General features: G+C 32.1%; 1 protein-coding gene across 2 annotated transcripts; it reads right to left on the bottom strand.

The window, feature by feature from the left end:
* Positions 1-1,726: 1,726 nt before the first annotated feature.
* Positions 1,727-16,577, bottom strand: LOC122600111. Of its 2 annotated transcripts, none has more exons than XM_043772772.1 (6): positions 16,319-16,577; positions 15,662-15,942; positions 14,837-15,325; positions 13,569-13,718; positions 2,888-3,378; positions 1,727-2,451 (listed from the first exon to the last, which is right to left on the bottom strand). In XM_043772772.1, exons 2-6 carry the CDS (start codon positions 15,903-15,905, stop codon positions 1,831-1,833), a joined length of 1,995 nt encoding a protein of 664 aa, XP_043628707.1. In that variant the 5' UTR covers positions 15,906-15,942; positions 16,319-16,577; the 3' UTR covers positions 1,727-1,830. The 2 variants fall into 2 exon arrangements, with proteins under 2 accessions (XP_043628707.1, XP_043628709.1); XM_043772774.1 differs by having other exon boundaries at positions 15,662-15,939.
* Positions 16,578-17,032: the final 455 nt, after the last annotated feature.

The raw sequence follows: 17,032 nt of genomic DNA, 5'->3' as shown, positions 1-17,032 counted from the left end.
TGTTGGAATATATAACAAATATAATTAAACATGAGTACGCAACAGAAGCAAATAAAACCATGTAATCAAATAATTAACCTTAGAAATAGGATTATGATTACCTCTTGATGTAGAAAATAAAGTGAAATCTTTATGAGGATTTGAAGTGAATTCCTCTACGTTTGCACACTAGACACCCCGTCTATCGTATGCTACTACCTTGATCACGAACCAAACAACCCTTTCTTAATCTCCCTAATAGTCGAAACCGAAACCAATTTTTTTTTGTTTTTCTTTGTTCGACCGAAGGAAAAGAGAGAAAAGGGAGGAGAGTTTTTCTTATGTAAATGAATCAATAAACCCTATAGAATTAACCCCACTATATATAGGGAATTAATTAGGGTTTAATAGCTTGGTGACCAAGTTAATCAAGGCCCCAAAAGCCATTTCAAAACCGGCCCCCTTAATGAGGGAATTAGGGTTCAACTCTAATTTCCTAATTTCACATTTTATCCTCCTTTTAATCAATTAAATACAATTAACACTTTAATTTATTTAAATTAATTATTTAAGTGATCAAACTAATCAATATATTACTTTAATATATTAATTAATAATATAAAATTACTGTGTCATTTCGTGTGACCCCGTAGGCTTAAATCATTACCGAACATACGTTCATTTTACGTGATCATATTCTAACACTTTGTAAACCAGCCTCACCTGACGCAAATGACACTTAGTGTTCTTTCCCAAACCCACTCTGACTCATTAACAACCAACCCAACCAGTCCATTTTTGCCTCCTCTAAAAAGGTAACAACGAAGCAGATACCTGATAAGATAATACAAAATCAGGTCACCAATCAAAATTCTGTTAAATGGTCGGGTTGGGTATTGGTCAGCTTTTAGAATGAGTCAAAACGGGCCAGGGTGAGTTGGGGTTGCCCTGAAAACAGTCTATAATTTTCAACGTTTACCAATAATTAATAGCTAAATTTCGAGTGAATGCAATAGCGTTACAATAATAAAACAAATCTCCGAGTAGAGCAACGTTGGAGATTTTATGATTAGCATATACACTTGAGATAAGTCATTTCAGTTATTGTAATTTGGTTTTAGTTTTGAAGTAAGGGTATTAGTCTGCATTATTCAAAAATAAACACCTGAGGTAATTTTCAACCTATCTGACCCATTCTTTTCATAGCCAAGTTTTTCATACGACCCATTTGAAATACAATGTAACCAAATCCATCCATTAATAAGTAAGCAGGTAATTAAACCACAACATCTACAGTTAAATGGAAAAGTAAAGCTGAAATACCTTTCATGAGGTTCAATGCCTGCCTTTTGTTGCCAGAGCCATAAAGCTTTGAATGAACTAAACAGATGCCTTCTATTCAAGGGAGGTAGTAGCAACTAGCAATATGAGCCCATAAACAGAATAAGAAAAAAAAGGCAAAAACGACAGCCTTTTTCAGATTGTTATAATACAATGTTTGCTCGAGCAAGAGAAGCAAGTGTTTGCAAATTCTGCTGACCAAAAGAACTGTCAGTTTTTCTAATATTACCCACAAACTCTAATGCTTCTTGATACTTCTTAGCTCTACAGTATCCATGCATCCACAATCGTCTAATAAGTTAACGATGATAGTGATATATGATACGGCTATTAAAACCAAAGCAAAGCAAATTTAACTGATGATAACTAAAATTGATTTGAAAATGGGATGCAAAGACATACAAAGTAACAACCAAGTCAAAATATGCATTATTAAACAAAAACAACATCCAAGTGGATACCAACACACTTCAAACAATGACTTCACTTGTCTAGGAGAAGATTGAACATTTACAACCTCTTGTTTTTGGTGTAAAGTACACGTTTCCTGGTATTAAACAGGTACCTAGAATCAAACATGGAACGATACATATCCATCACAAAAGGATATTGTAATGCAGCAAATATGATGACCGGTGTAGCTGCAAATATACTGATAAGGATTGGTAGCCATTTGTATGTGTTTTTGTAAATCACAAAGAAGCTGGCAGCAAAGGTGACCATCATGGCCGCTACAGACATAAATAGTGCCACAAGACCTATCATCAGCTTCCCAGGCATTGCATACAAGAAATCACGTTGATCATAAGGAGATGTAAGGATAGACAAGAACACTAGGAGTGAAGTTGATGAAGTGAATAAGGAAAATGCGTCTGCTATTATGAAAACCAAGAAACTAGTGTCATGATCCAAGATAGGAATCCCAGTCTCTTGGTTGTAGCCACCAGGAACTGTGAAAGCAACTGCAAATGCTACGGTGATTATTAGAGTGGCAACCACCATGCAATCTCTTGTCCATTTCATGCCTTTGGAAACTAACTCTTGATTATTCTCTGAGAATAACTCATAGGGCGTTTTACCATCATCGTTCATTGCACTTCTAAACCCAGGCGGCACCAACTTTTCTATCTCCTACAAGACAAATTTTGTGATCAACAGTAAATACTAACTTTCATAACTATGTTTAACATTGGAAGGAACATTAATCGCTACTCTAGATCGATTCATATATGCTTCTATATGTGATAAATAAGGGTTATAAAGTCACATAATGTTACATCGTTCTCCAAATAGACCATTAACTAATTACGTTATAGACATACAGAACTGTAAATGATTATATGTGTATATATGCATACAGTGTGATACGACCAACATGTCATGTGACAAACATCGAAACGATACTACGGCCCAAGGACGGCCTGAATGCAAATCATCAAGAGATCAGGCCGTTTCCTTAATCAATTTATCTAATTTCACACGTGTTCAGTATTGCATTGTTGAATCAGTTACTGTTGCTAGTTCTCCATAGTTTAGGAGATATTTTAGGATGGGACTGAATACATACCTTATACCACAGTAACTCTCGTTGCATTAGTAGAGATGCTCCAGAGACCGTCTGAAGTTTTGCTTTATCGTTTGAGGTCATCGCGACTAAATGAAGAAGATTGTTGTGCTTATTATCTACCCAGTTAACTAGTGGACCATTGTGTAAGCCTGTCTCGTACAATAGATTGTATATATCTTTGTTCCGGTGCTTAATAGCAATGTGAAATATACTTATGCCACCATCTTTTGTCTCGTATATGATACTGGGAAACAACTTAACCAGCTCAATTACAAATCTGGTGTTGTCCTTTTCTGTGGCAGTAAATAATAGTCCAAAAGGATTCATACCCATTCCTAAATCACCATATTCGTACAAAGCTACGATATTTCCGACTATATCTTCATGTTGAAAGGATATGAGATACAATTTCAAAAGGCGTCTTACTAATTCCAAAGCTTGATTATCCCTTTCATTGGGAGACTTTTTCTTCACATGAAAGAAAGCAGGAACTAAAAACAAACAAAAGTAAAATAAGAAACCAACCTTCCAAATCGCAAGTTTACATAAAAGTAGTGATAATTGAATAAGTTTTTAATAGTTCGAAAAAAAATATTGAATAAGTTTTAAACAATATTGCATATGGTATCTATAGTTTTGTGTGTATTGTGTGTATGATAGAACACAATGCGACGACAAAAGCAGTAGTGGCGGCAACGGCGGCTAGTGTAGGTATTTTATATAAAACTAGTTGATTCAAAGGAGGCAGTTTAGTTATTTTAAGACTTAAAGAATAAAAATTGTAAAATTAATAATGGTATTATAGCTATATCAAGTGGATATGTTTAAAATAAACTTAGAGTGGGGTAGTTTAGTTAGATTAAATCATCTTTTAAGTAATAGTTTTAAGAGATGAGGGAGAGTTAGAAAAGTACTCACGCAATACAATGGGGCAGTGGCAGCTAAGTGAGAGGTGAGTGGTAACCTCTGTATTGTAGGTATACTAGGAGATGTCATTAGAAATGTAATATGAGGAAGTGTTTAGTTGGGGGTATTATGGGGTAAGTAATCGAAAAAGCAATAACCAACTATACTTTGGTTAAGGGCAGAGAATGCAATCATTATTCAATAGTGGGTAACTCGCTTGATTCCTCACCACCACCACCATCTGGTCAAAACCATCATCAACACCGGTCAAATGATAGAATCATAACATTTAGGAGGGGTAAAATAAGTACATTATATTTCTTTTATAATATATTAATATAATATTTATATTATAAGAAAGATTAAATTACAATTTTTTCCTTATGGTGGATCAAAAATTACTTTTTTCATCCCTAAACATTACTGTTTAGTCCAAATAAGTTTGCCTCATTAACAGTTTTGGTCGAATTCAAATCGGACGTTAACTTACCCATCACATGATTTACACGTGATGGGTATTTTAGTCCTTTCCTTCTCACATGGACCAAAACTGTAATATCCATCACCATCTTTATCATCATCATACAATACTAGATTTTTAACAATTATTTTCAAAACAAATGTTTTTTGAAAAAAACACCAACAGTCTACCTTTCTCATATATAACATAAAATCAAGGATGTGAATTCTCTAGTTTTGGCCTTTGGATGAAAATCAAGCACCAAAATTCAAAAATAATCTTTGAATTTTGACCCTTGATATTTATTAACGATTTTCACAACTTGACTCAAATTAAGAAATCAACTCGAGTCTCTTTGTTTTTCCAAATATATCACAACGAATCAAATATTGAATATAATATTAACAGATTGTTGTACAATCTTCAATACTATATCTATATCTATCCACAATATCCATTATACATATACACACTGACACACACACACACATACACACACGCACATATATATGTGTGTGTGAGATCCATTGAATATGATTAAAAAACTAGAGTAAATTACATTTTTCGTCCCTAAAGTTGACACGTTTTTCACTTTTGATCCCTAAACTTTAAAAATTACAATTTTGACCCTAAAGTTGGTCAATTTTTTCAACAATCGTCCTTTGGCCTTACGACGTTAAAAAATGGCCGTTAACGTACGCAGGTGCTAGACACGTGAGGGCACTAATGTCATTTCACCTTACACCGAGGGACGAAAAGTGAAAAAATAGCTACTTGAAGGACGAAAAGTGAAAAATAGTTACTTGAGGGACGAAAAATGAAAAATAGCTACTTGAATGTCATGAATTTGAGTAAATGATTTTGTTTGTGGTATAGATTTGGATTCAAAGTCGGAAAATTCCATCGGTAAAAATGATCGGAGAAGATGATCGGAAAAGAAAGAATGGAAGAATAAGTTTATTTGTATGATTTTCATTTTTCGTCCCTCAAGTAGCTATTTTTTCACTTTTCGTCCCTCAAGTAACTATTTTTTCACTTTTCGTCCCTCAGTGTAAGGTGAAATGACATTATTGCCCTCACGTGTCTAGCACGTGCGTGCGTTAACGGATATTTTTTAACGCCGTAATGCCAAAGGACGATTAATATTGAAAAAATTGGCCAACTTTAGGGTCAAAATTGTAATTTTTAAAGTTTATGGATCAAAAGTGAAAAACGTGTCAACTTTAGGGTGGAGCATACATATATAATTTACTCAAAAAACTATAAATGAAGACACACACACACACACACACATATATATATATATACGAGCATGGTAACCGCGCAATGCGACGCAGTGGTGGAGAAGGTGGTCTAGTGTCGGTGATGGTACTACTGATGGTGGTGACGGTGTCAAGTGGTATAGGTTGATATAATTGTGATAGTGTAATTTTTTAGAAAATAAGAACTTAAAGTTTTAATTATTAAAATAGAGATTTAAAGTGTAAATTAATTCATTAAGGACAAATTTTGGTATTTTATAAAACCCTTTCCATAGCAGGTGTTTATTAAGGGTAATTTAGTAATTCCGTATGTAACTATTGTGTCACTATTTCTAAAAATGAGGGGTGTGCTAATTTTTATAAAGGAGTTGAGATAAAGTAATTTCCGACCAACTACAACCACCGTTCCTCCCAGCCAGATCCTGGCCAATGGGGCGACTAGATCATTCTCAAATCTTTAAGGGTTGTTGGATTTTTGATTCATTACAAATCCATGACACCAACACATCTGATAGATGGAGGATAATAGGAAAGTAAATGATTCGAAATTCCGGCCAGATTTCGTCCAAACTATTACAATACAATGATTAAAACCTTCAAATTGACCATTCTACATACTCCCTTCGTAACACAGCAACATCACTGCCGATCTTTGGGTGTTTGGGCTTGGGAAGACCAATGATGTCGCTGTATCACCACCCTTTGTCGGAAAAACGTGATTAAGTATATGTATGTATATATAGATTTGTTGTTTTCATTGATTTTAGACTTTGCCTTTCGATTTTGTGCATGTTTTCTTTAATTTTGGTTCTTGCCTTTCGACTCTGGTGTTTGCCTTTTAGTTTGGGTTTTACGTTTGTGAGATGTGTGAATAGATTTGTGAAACGATGACCATGAATTGATGATGTGTGAATGTATATTAAGATATAGATAAAATACAAATATGTTCACAGATTTGTGGGATTATGATGATGTGTAAATGTATTTATTTGTATATAGTTATTGTTGTCGTTGATGATCAATTTAGAAATCTGGATTTGTGTGTGTATAACATATTAACAGGGAAGAGAAAAGTGTAAGGGAAGGTTTATTGAGTTGATTACGGTTTTAGTCCATGTGAAAAAAACCTGCAGGTAATGTGATGGGTTAGTTAACGTTCATTTTGAATTTGGACCAAAATTGTTAGACAGTTCAAACTTATTTGGATTAAAATGGTAATTTATGAAATCTAGAAATGAAAGCGTTAATTTTTGACCCACGACATAAACAAAAATTCTATAACAAATAATATAGATTGTAACATAAATGATATGATAAATAACGAAGTGTGGAAAAAATTTTATATTAAAACTTTAGGCCATTTTAATTATAAATTAATATAGATTATTGAAAAGCAAAAGAAATTGTAAATTTAATAAAAGTATAATAACTCCTAGTGTAAACTCATGTGTTGCATGGTAAATGATTGTTATTGTCAAAAGTGTTAAAAATAATTTAATGCATCTTTCAAATTTATAATTATAAGACTACAATATTGGACATAATATATTTAAATGTAAACTTATTTGTTAAAGATAGTTACATCATACATTAGTTTATTTTAATACTAATTAGTGAACTTGTTTTCTAATAATGTCTTAATCATGCAATTATTTACCAACGGATGAAATCAAAGAATAAAATATATAAAATATATTTCATAAATAAATCATCAACATAAGTTAAATTTCAATACATAAAGCCAACACTAGAAGGGTTAGTTCATAAAAGTGAATAATTTATTAAATTTGAGTAAGAGATTGAACTTTTATTTAATAACTTAAAGTAAAATAAAATCGTCTAAAATTCAAAAAATAAAAAAATAGTTATATCATATTCAATTCAATGCTAAAATAGTTTGATATACTCGATATGTAATTATTAATCTAGATATAACTTAAATAAGTACATGACCAAGTTTAAAATTTGAAAGTTCTTATTCAACATATAATCTATAAATAATAGATTTGACTAAGTATTTCTTTTAAATCATATCACAAAATACTAAAAACAAACCATATAAGCAATAAACTTAATTAGTTGACACTCAAAACTAAAGCGACATTAGTCATGAATCTACATTAAAATATAAAGAGATTAAACAAATTAGCTATAAATACATATTAAATATAAAGAGATAACATAAATTGAAAGATTACAAATAGATAAGTACAAAGTTTTACTTTAATAATTAACAATTTACATGGCATCAACAAAATAATCCTGGAAATATTTTTTAAAATTACAACTAAGCAAAAATTTTATTTGTCATCTAATTAAATATACCGCATAGGATTTTTCATATTAAAAATATGTAAACAACCGTATTTTTAATCTTAAACAAAACATATTTTTTATCAATGAAAGTTCACAGTTTGATCTAATGGTAATTATTTTTTTGAAATATATAAAAAAAATAATTAAAAATGATAGTAAAATTAATATTGATATAACATAATATAGAGTTTTTGTATTTAAAGAAATAGTAGTTAATTTATATTTAAAGGGAAATTAGTTAGTTATTTAAGTAATAGATATTATATTTATATTTTGTTAGATAATAGATAGCTATTTTTTTAAAAAAAAAAATAAGTGTTAAAAAAACCAAAAATGACACGTAAGCTAAAATCCTAAGTGTCAAATAAAGATAATTGCAACATAGAGAGTTATCATATGGATATGTTTAAAATAATAAATAAGAATGGGGGCATATTAGGTATATCAAATCATATTTTAAGAAATATTTTGAAAAATTGGCGGGGGGGGGGGGGGGGGGGGGGGTAGGGGTATTATACTTTATATAGTACTTGCAGCATGCCAACACAATGTGACGACTCTGATGGTGGCAACAACAACGTAATGACGGCGGTGGGAGGCAATGGTTGTGGCGCGACAAGTGGAAGCGGTGGTTTCGGCGATGTTTGGTGTCAGAGGCAGTGGCAGCGGCGGGTGGTGGGGCAGTGGTGGTTTGGTAGTGAATTTAAAAGTAATTATTGTAAATTATTTTATCAAGAGTATTATTATAAGTAAATTAGATAGAGAGTTTTAAGTTAACGAATAAAAATTAAAGGCAAATTAAATATATTTTATGCTTATTTTGAAAAAGGAGAGGGTTTTTGGCATATGTATTAAAATCATAGATGATAGTAGATGATATATATATATATATAAATTTATGGGAAAAACATTTGAATCAGAAGAATCATAGTAACTTTTAATTAAATTATAACTTGACAATTTGCTATGTTCATATGTGAATGGTATATGTGAACAAATTCGTTTACATATAAACAAATCAAGCTATACGTAACTTTACATGTTTTGTGAACCTTTACATGTGATTGAAAACACATTTTAAAAGTTCTAACGGTTCTCGTAAATAAAAAGGTTCTCACAAAATCCTTCTCTTATATACACTAGACGTATGCCCACGTGATGCAAAAACGATGGTGGTAACGACGGCTGTGTGGTGGTGGTGACGGTTAGAGATGGCGGTGATGTTGGCCGCTGAGTGGTGGGGCGGAGGTGGTGGTGTCGATAGTGGTGGTGTGGTTACTAATGTAATAATAATAAATTTAAAAGAATGTAGTATAGATATTCTAAAGGTTGGGGAATCTATATTGTACTAACATAACTCATTTTGGTTAGTTTGGGTATATGATAGATGTGATGGTAGAATATACTTTAGAGGCAAGGGGCCTATTAGTATATTCAACTATTTTTGTTGAAAAGGAGGGGATGGGGTTCCCCCTTTATTAAATATATCGGGAGTGAGAATATGTGGTTGTGAGAATTTTGGATATAAAACATCTATATTTTAATCCATAAAAATATGAGGACACAATCATTTATCCATTATACAATAGATATTAAAATTTTTGTATGTGATGTGTGTGTATATATATATATAAGAAAAGTGAATATGTGACTATTCATCTTAAACATATGTGGTTCGAGTTTCGCATACTACTTAATCGAATATCACAGTGGTGTCTCGAATGCTAACTACTAATACCCGTACTATAAAGTAACACGTTGTGTAACATTTATGAATTTTGACCTTGTTGACTTGTAATTTACATGTAATCTAATTTGATGATTTAATGATAATTCCGAAGTATTTTGTTAAGCCTTAGCGTAATTTAAGTTTGTGTGTGCTTACGGCTTCGTTTTAGCGTTAGTTGGATCGCGAATAGCTATTGGTCAAAATTAACGGAGCGGGAACCCGTTTTTGGACCCCAAGGTCGTCCCCCCCCCCCCCCCTCCCTACCAAACCCTTTCATTTCCTTCTCTTCCTTATCCTTTTTCTCCCTTTATCTCTCTTTCTTATTTACTCTTTTTATTCCTTCTCCATATACCACCTTAAACCACCATAAATTCTTGTGGTTTTGGTCCTTGGAGTTAAACTAACTAGATTTGATAATAACAATAATAATAATAACTCTAAGATTTCCCTTGTTTCAAAGTGTCCATCCACTTTTAGGGCTTCAAATCCGATTTAAAGTTTCGAGTCAAAGATAAGTGTTTCTTAGCTCAAAACGTTTTTCTAACATTGTAGGTTACTTCCTTGTTATAGATTTAGACGTTTGGTGGTCGATTTTGGCGTAAAATGTGTGTTTTAGCTCAAAAACGTGTTTTGAATCAAACCTTGAGAAATTAGGAGTGGGTTTTGAAAAGAATGGATTTTTATGCATGATTATATTGGTATATGGTTGTGTCAAAGTTTGGTAACTTGAATAGGCTTCTAGATTGTTCAATTGCAAGAAAAATGGCTCTGTAGTTCGTCCTAATTCTACGGATGATCTGCAGAACTTGGCGGATGTTCAGCATCAGCCATATCATCCTCCATTCGCCGTTTTTTCCTTAACGTGTTCGTTTGGTTATCAGTCGAATTTCAATGATCCAAACTTGTTTATTAGTCTTACATCATCATTCTAAGGTCAACAAAATTGTTAAAACTCATTTCCCATTGACTTTCCATCTCAAAATTTTGGTGTTAAGTCATTTGAACCGTATTTAACCAAATTAAACTCTTCCTTTGTCGCTTAAACGTTCTTGAATATTACTTTTAAAGCACCCTTGAGGGATTGTGGCATAGATTAGCTACCTTACCGTTTGGGATACCTTGTGATGATAAAATGTTGTTGTAATAGGTTGTGATCGTCGTGCTTCCCAATCGCCCGCTTAAGCTAACCCGGTTAATGTGTAAAAGCTAAGGTGAGTTTTGTAGCCCTCACGTTTACATGATTTGGGGTCGAAAATGTACTCGTTGATAAACGGTTGTCGGTTGAATTGAAACGTTGGGGTATGGAACGAGATGTAGAATAATTGAAAGTATGCCTTAGTAGTATTACTTGTATTGTATGCTTATATATATATATATTATGAACGAACATTATGGATTGTTGAATCCACGCTATGGGTATGTTTATACCACATTATGGATCGTTGAATCCGCGTTATATATATGTATTATGAACAAACGTTATGGATTGACGAATCCACGTTTTAGGTATGTCATTTCACGTTATGGGTTGTTGAACCACGTTATTGAACATTATTATATATATATATATGTATGTTGCATAAACCGTTGTTGTTGAACGTAGAACGTAATGATCTTGTGCTAACGTGTGCCCTTTTCAAGGGTTTGTTGTTGTGGTTGGGTATTCTAACTCTCATGTATCGCTAACGGGTGATATCCCGACACTTGATTATTATTGTCAAAACCTACAAACTCACCAACTTTACGTTGACACGTCTTAGTATACTTTTCAAATAATCAGGTTAATCAAATAGGTGTTGGATGATTGCTTACATGTGCTAGGATTTGGGTTTGGACTTATGGATCCGTGATTCATTGCTCCCATTGTCGAGATATGCTTAGGATCGTTAGCCATCTTTTGTGCTATTTTGTAAACTCTTGATGGTTTCGTGCTCCTTATGCATTTTGTGATCTGATACTTGTATTTGACTTGATCTATGTATGGATTGCCCAATACTTAATTGCATTTAGTATTGTCTCGACCTAATTTTCATGTCATGCTGATCTTCTCTTATAACCCCATGATTCCGCCTTTTTGGGGTGTCACACGTTTAAAAAAAAAGAAAACTAAGCTTATTTATATAACCCCTCACATATTAAATTTTTAATATTTATTATGTAATGGATAAATGATTGAGCCAAAGGTTTTTCATAGATTAAAATATTAAGATTTGAGAAATTTTACACTCATACTTTATATTCCAATTCCAATATATATATGTGTTACATGTAAAATAAAACAAGTATTAAAATAAAAGTGCATCATGAAAATCATTTATATAGGTTCCAGGTAAAATATATACACTTATGTTTCGTGAATCTTCGTGAATCAATATTATCATAATCTAAAGGTCAAAATCTTGTCTAACTATAATATTTGTTTTACAATAACTGACCCATATATATATATATATAGCTTATAACCCGCGTAACATGCGGGATTTATATATTTTTTTTGCATTAAAGAACTTTTAATACGTGAAAACTATTAACATCTAAATAAATATTTACATACTTTTGAACAACAATTATAATACTATATTCATTGTCAAAGAAAAATGTTAACAAATCATAATGCTTTCAACCATTAAACTAAATTATATATATGAAATATTTAAAGATATATTTTTATGAACATTAAGTTGTAATTATACCTCTACTCTTATCAAAGATACCAAATGTGTTATTTTAATTAATATAATTTAAACAATCACATCAAAAAAACTATGTAATATAAAGATTTTTGAAAAATATTTGTAGTGTCGTTGAAATAAAAAGTTATTATTGGAAATAAAATGTAATTAAAATTTCTCGTAACAATATAATATTTTTAATGTTTTATTATATTTAAACACTAAAAAGGTAAAAAATAAAAAAAATGTTCATACAAATAAGATTTTTTTACCAAAAGGTAATTAGTGAGTAAATGATTTAGTATAGCAGTTATCAACAAATTAATAAACATATGGTAAATTTATCAATAACATATTCAATTATCAACCCATTTTAAATTAAAATTTTGTCAAATACTCAATTATACAACAATAGAAATACAAATATATAATATATAAAACTTAGTATGCATGTAAATATAATATTGTATAATTCTTTTTTACAAGTTATAACATTAGAAAATAAGAATTATCATTATTATAAAGATTTGGTTAATAAAATTATTGAGTGATATATAATTAGGTCATTCACTAAACAAAATCAAAAAAAAGTAAAGTGTAATAAGTAAAATATGAGGACTAAGAATGTTATTGACCAATTCTTGGATTATTGATAATGTCATTAATGAAATCTAATGGTGAAAAATAAAAGGTAAAATGTAATCAATGACTCACATTTTTTCAAATTTAAATTAAGGGTTTTGTTTAATATATATTAAAGATTAAAGATATATATATATATATATATATATATTCCCTTATAAAAAAAACTGTTCTCCCTTCTTTAATTTTAAGAACATGAAATGACACATTTATCCTCCATCTTAATGCATCCTTAAGTCTATTTTATAGACTGTGACTAAAATGCCCTTAAAAAAAAATTCAACCTCTATCCTTGCCTCATGTAGAAACACATAGCAAAAACTCTAACTCAAAATTTCTCTCCATCATACCCCCTTTCATATCTCACCGCAACAATTCATCATATTCCCGACCGCAATGAAATTATTTTTACGTTAATAACCACACCATTACTGCCGCCGTTACCGCCGCTGCATTGCACATGCACCAATCTAGTGTTATATATATATATTATGGGTAAGGTTCATGTGAGAATTATTCACATATGAACATAGGTGATATAAGAACAACTTAATTTGTTCACATATATTATTCACATATGAATATCATGTTATAATTAAAGGTTCTCATGATATTTCCAATTCAAATGGTTCTCACATGTACCTTTTTCTATATATTATATATTATATGATATATGATTAGTAAGTATGCTTACTTGAATCCGCAATTCTCCAAATCATATATGTATCAGTTTCAATTCTATTAACTCTATCAGGCCTTCGAGCCAAATGATCTAGTGCAGTAAAACAAGTCTTGAAACTAGTACCAATAATCGGGTGGCCCTCCAAGACTTTCAATGCAATACCTGCCGATCAAATAATAATGACGGGGTGAAGTACAAAACTTAAAGTTCGATGTGAAAATATGTATTAATTAAAAAGGAAGATGATAAATCCTTCTAAAGAATAGCCTAAAAAAATCCTTATAACTAGCTATTAGATTGAGACATGTGGCAAAATCAAGTTGTAAGAGTAGATTATAGAATTAATAAATAACACTTGTTATGTTTTAAAACTTTTAAAAGGATTTATAGGCTAACTTTTATGAGGATTAATCATTTTCCATTAAAAAGGACGTAAATGTCATACTAGTGTGAACAAATTAAGTTCAAATTGAGTTCAGGTCTTAAATTGAGTTCAAAGGGTCCACATATTTTCTTCCCTCTCCACAAATCTCAAATTCCGTTATCCAGATTCCGGCGACTTCTCGGGCGACTTTTTCGGCGAGAATCAGTTTCGTTTTCGGGTGGATACGGTATGGGCGTTTCCCTCATCCGTTCTAAAGGGGTTGTCACGGGACGCATATAAGAATCGTATGGATTTGATGGGCGATACAAGAGATGGTGGCATTATGATACGGTACGGGCTCCGCTCTTGCTGCTGGCGCTGACGCCATGGCTGGGTGGTCGGAGATGATGGTGGCGGCAATGGTTCGCCGGAGATGATGGTGGTGGCCAGAGATGAAGAAGGAGGGAGAAGAAAGGAAAAATGAGTGGTTAAGATTTGAGGAGAGAAAAGAAAATCAATGAACCCTTTAGACTCAATTTAATACATGGACTTAATTTATGTTTTTCATATATATATATATATAATATATGGATTTTGATCATTTGAAAACTAAATTTTTCGTGAAAACTAAAAAACTGTCAAAACACATTGTGTTCTGAATTTAACACAATGTGTTTTTAATATGTTTTTCGAAAACACATTGTGTTAAGTTCATATCACAGTGTGTTTGAACAATTTTCTGATTTACAACGCTATCAAAAACACACCGTGATTTAAAACTTAACACAACGTATTTTAGATTATACAATAAAAACACATTGTGTTAAATTCAGATCACTATGTGTTTTGACAGTTTTATAGTTTTTATAAAAAATTTAGTTTTCAAATGAACGTTATATATATATAACTTTCGTACCAAACAAACCACCATGAAGGCAATTCAAGAAAAAAATACACCGGTCACCGTCTCCCCAAAACCAAAGGGGCGTCTCCTCAACAACATTATAGAAATGCAACGACATGTCATGATGTCCATTTATAGCACTTAAATGCAGTGCCCCCTCAGTTTTCTCAGGGAATTTGCTCAATAGGTCTTTGTGCTTATTCACTATGACCTTAAACATATGAATATTTCCTTTTATAGCTGCAATCTCGTAAGCCAATTCGCCACGGTCATTCTCAATTTCCAAGTCCTCAATTTCCATCATTTCAACTAGATTTTCCATGAAACTTACACTCTGCTCGGTAGCTTCAGCTCTTACTGCAGCGTGAAGCATTGTGTCACCATGTTGAGTGATAGCGAACCGTACTAACTCCGGACGTCTGTCGAGGAGGACCTTTGCAGCTTCCCAATCCCCAGTGATTGCTGCTTCATACAACGGAACACCAAATTCCATATACGCTTCTTTACTCCCATCACATGATTGCCAAAAAAAACTTGTCAGATTACCACTTTATTTTATTTGAATTCAAGTATCTCAAGCTTTTATTGGGCCTGAGACGAAATTTTGAGATGAGCCTTTTCGACTAATAAATAAATTCATGTAACATTCATGTATAATTCACTTATTTCAAATTCTCAAATTCGTTGTTATTCATTAACGTTTTGATATATGATGGTTTTTGTTGTTTAAGCAGTAGTGTAAAAAGAAAAAAAAATTGTGCGGTTTTACCCATGAGAATGCTCGATTATGCATAATTAATTAAATATTCTCGTTAAATCTAATTTTGTAGGCCTTACCACTGGTTAGACTGTTACAAGCCTTTCTTTCGCATGTTGGTGCCTCTACGGAAGTATTTGCATCCGCGTCGTTAGTTTCAGGCTCCTGGGTCGCGGTATTCAGGTCATTGATTTCTTTTTCTAGACAGATCACGTACTCCTGGCTCATGGACAAAATGTCATGATTATTGTTAACATCTTGCTCTTGGCTCATACTAATATTGACGACATGGTCAGTACCCAAGTCTACACTTTTGGGATCCATCTAGCTAGCTCGCTAGTTGCAACTTATAACCAATCTTCTGCAAATTAAAAATAACGAGATTAATCGATCATTAAAATTGAACAAGCATGTACAAAACCATGTATATATATAAAGAGTAATTTAATGCACCTCTAAAGTATATATACAAGTCGATCACTTTTAAGGTTGCGTGTGGTCAGTGAAAGTCATACATGCTTTGTCTTTTTTCTTTTTCTTTTTCTTTTTCAAAAGTGAGCTATCAACAATGGAAATGGTTAATCTTACCACTAACTATTGATATATTTATCACAAGCATGCATTATTGGCTTGTACAGTGTGTTTTAAAAGTTATACAGTATAGTAAATTTATCAAAAGTTATGGTACGAATATCACTTCCCATCAACAAAACATTTGTCTTGATACAACAACTTACCGGGAGACAAAAAATGGAGGAAATTGATAAATGCAATAATCTTGATCGCTATATGGAGTCTTTGGAAGGCAAGGATTGACGTTGCTCACAACAATGTATCTCACAGTACCCCATTTTGGTTTTTGAAGAGATTTGATCAATGACGTACCCGTGGATCTCTAATCGTGCAAAAATGGTGGATATAGCATGGGATAGTTAAGTTGGTGTTATAAACCTTATTTGTCATTATCTTTTTGCTTTCTGTACCATGTTTCTTGTACTAGCCCCTTCGCTAGTGTTTGCTATTAATAAATACCACTATTACTTAAAAAAAAAAATAATAAAATAAAAACAATCCATGTGTTAGTGTCGTTCAAAAAAAACAAAACAAAACATGTGTTAGTGATATTAAATCTTGGGTCTACATAGGTTTTGTCCTTTGTTCACGTATTTCAAGAATATCATTTGAGGTTTTTTTTTTAACATTCAAATCGAAATATTATTAATATAAGCTAGCGAGTAACTAGAAAAGTATACACGGTATTACACGAATTTAGAAATTAAAAGTTAAAAGAGCATCATTTTGACCAGTCGATATTGGGCTTTGAGGATCTATTGGATAGCCAGAAAAAACTTGTTGTTTTCAGTTCTTTAGTAGCATATCTCACTGAGGGGGTCTTGTTTGCAAAAATGGAGGCATTGCGCGTCAACCAAATGATCCAGCAATATGCGAAC

This window comes from Erigeron canadensis, chromosome 5 (assembly GCF_010389155.1).
Source record: "Erigeron canadensis isolate Cc75 chromosome 5, C_canadensis_v1, whole genome shotgun sequence".
NCBI classification, from domain to species: domain Eukaryota; kingdom Viridiplantae; phylum Streptophyta; class Magnoliopsida; order Asterales; family Asteraceae; genus Erigeron; species Erigeron canadensis.
Note: the sequence above shows the minus strand (reverse complement) of the source record. Positions and strands in the feature narration are given on the sequence as shown.